At 48.8% G+C, this 1,555-nt stretch overlaps 1 protein-coding gene across 1 annotated transcript; it reads left to right on the top strand.

Moving 5' to 3' along the window:
* Positions 1–1,213: 1,213 nt before the first annotated feature.
* ENH_00017040 (hypothetical protein) lies at positions 1,214–1,276 on the top strand (the record flags this gene model as incomplete). Its single annotated transcript, XM_013579247.1, has 1 exon — positions 1,214–1,276. The coding sequence occupies one exon, from the start codon at positions 1,214–1,216 to the stop codon at positions 1,274–1,276; it is 63 nt and encodes a 20-aa protein (XP_013434701.1).
* Between the last annotated feature and the right edge of the window lie 279 nt (positions 1,277–1,555).

Raw genomic sequence — 1,555 nt, 5'->3', positions numbered from 1 at the left:
CTTCACAAGCACGCGCAGGCGCAGGGACTTCCACTCATATGAACGTTTTGTCCAGCGCACCAAACACACAAGTTTTGAAGGTGGATTCTGTAAAAGCACAAATATCGAGTGGTGGCAAGATTTCTTACATTAACGTCTGCACGCTTGTTCATCCGGGCAACTTCACAGGATGCAAGTTACACCGAAAACTGCTGTGATATTCAGTGCAGCAATGCCGCATGCTGAATCATGGGAAAAGATCGAGATGTTTTAATTTGCGGCTTGCCACCGTTGGTCTGTAGCTACTGCATTGTGAATTAACCCGTTCTGACCGTTTCTGCACTAGTCACCAGGCATTGCCGACGACGTGCAGACCCGCTGACGTGTGGCAACAAAGCCGCTGTTGCCAGGCATTGACGCAATCTGCCGGGATGCATTTGCATGGAGCAGACACGCAACACGCTACATTGAGTGCGTCCCTCGGGTCTTAATGCAGCTTGTGCGTACCTGCGCACCTGCGGAGACGTCATTGTTCAGCCCGCTTTGATATGGCATTTTGTTTACGGGCGGAAGGCCAGAGTGATCGCGAAACTCACCCTTGGAAGCCAGTAGATTTGTCGATCAGGAAAAGTGGCGTACTGCGGTGCAGGCGCATTTCACTGTGGACCAGATGCGGCAGTTCTGCGACAGTTCGCACTTGAACGACACACTCAGGTATGATGGGCGCCATTAGGCCCAGATTGAACTTATGCTCTTCATGTGCCCTTTCGCGTGAAGCAAACACTGCTGGGGCGAGCAGGTGGCTTTTGTTGAGCTTCCCTGTGTAGAGATGCTGAACTGGGGCTGGGGAATGCTACTCTTTCTTTTTTGGGTCGAGGCGTTGCGGTAGCCACTCAACAAGTTATAGCAGCAGTACTGCGAAATGACTGGCTTCTGGATTGTAGCAAACGGTTGAAGCACTACGAAATAGATTGTCAGTGATCTGCTGGTCTAGGGAGCGTTGGAGCACGTGTATGTCGAAAATATGAATGGTGTAATTGCTGCTCTAAACCTTGATGCAGTCTCATGTGCCGGTGTTCACAAGTATATGTGGAGCAACATTTGTCTACGCAAACGTGCCCGCTCAAGTCGAAGCCTGAAGTTGGCGAAAGACTTTGCTAACGCAAGAAAGAAGTCTATGTCTATTCGCAACAGGAACAATTGAAATTAAGCCTGCACATTGCATCCAAAATAGATGGCACATGAGAGCTGCCTGTATTTAGTGTCCTGTATGCATTGTCCAGAACGTGAAGTGTGATTCTGGGACACCAAGAAGCTTGTCAAATGCTGCCTGAGATATAAAATATTCACACGACAGGAAATATTGCCGTTGTGGTTCGTACGTGAGTTTATTTGTAGCTCTGTCATCAGTTTTTGGTTCGAAGGAAGTAGGTTAATGTACACTGAAGTGGCTTTGCCTAGCAGTTACATATTACACTGTGATCTGCCGCTCGAGTAGACACTAGCCGGCATTCTGTGTAGTACAGAGATGTTTTTGCGCCATGCGGTCGGTGGGCCTTTCGCGACCAAAGAAAGA

The sequence above is a fragment of the Eimeria necatrix genome, genomic scaffold (assembly GCF_000499385.1).
Source record: "Eimeria necatrix Houghton genomic scaffold, Enh_scaff1552, whole genome shotgun sequence".
NCBI lineage: Eukaryota > Apicomplexa > Conoidasida > Eucoccidiorida > Eimeriidae > Eimeria > Eimeria necatrix.
Note: the sequence above shows the minus strand (reverse complement) of the source record. Positions and strands in the feature narration are given on the sequence as shown.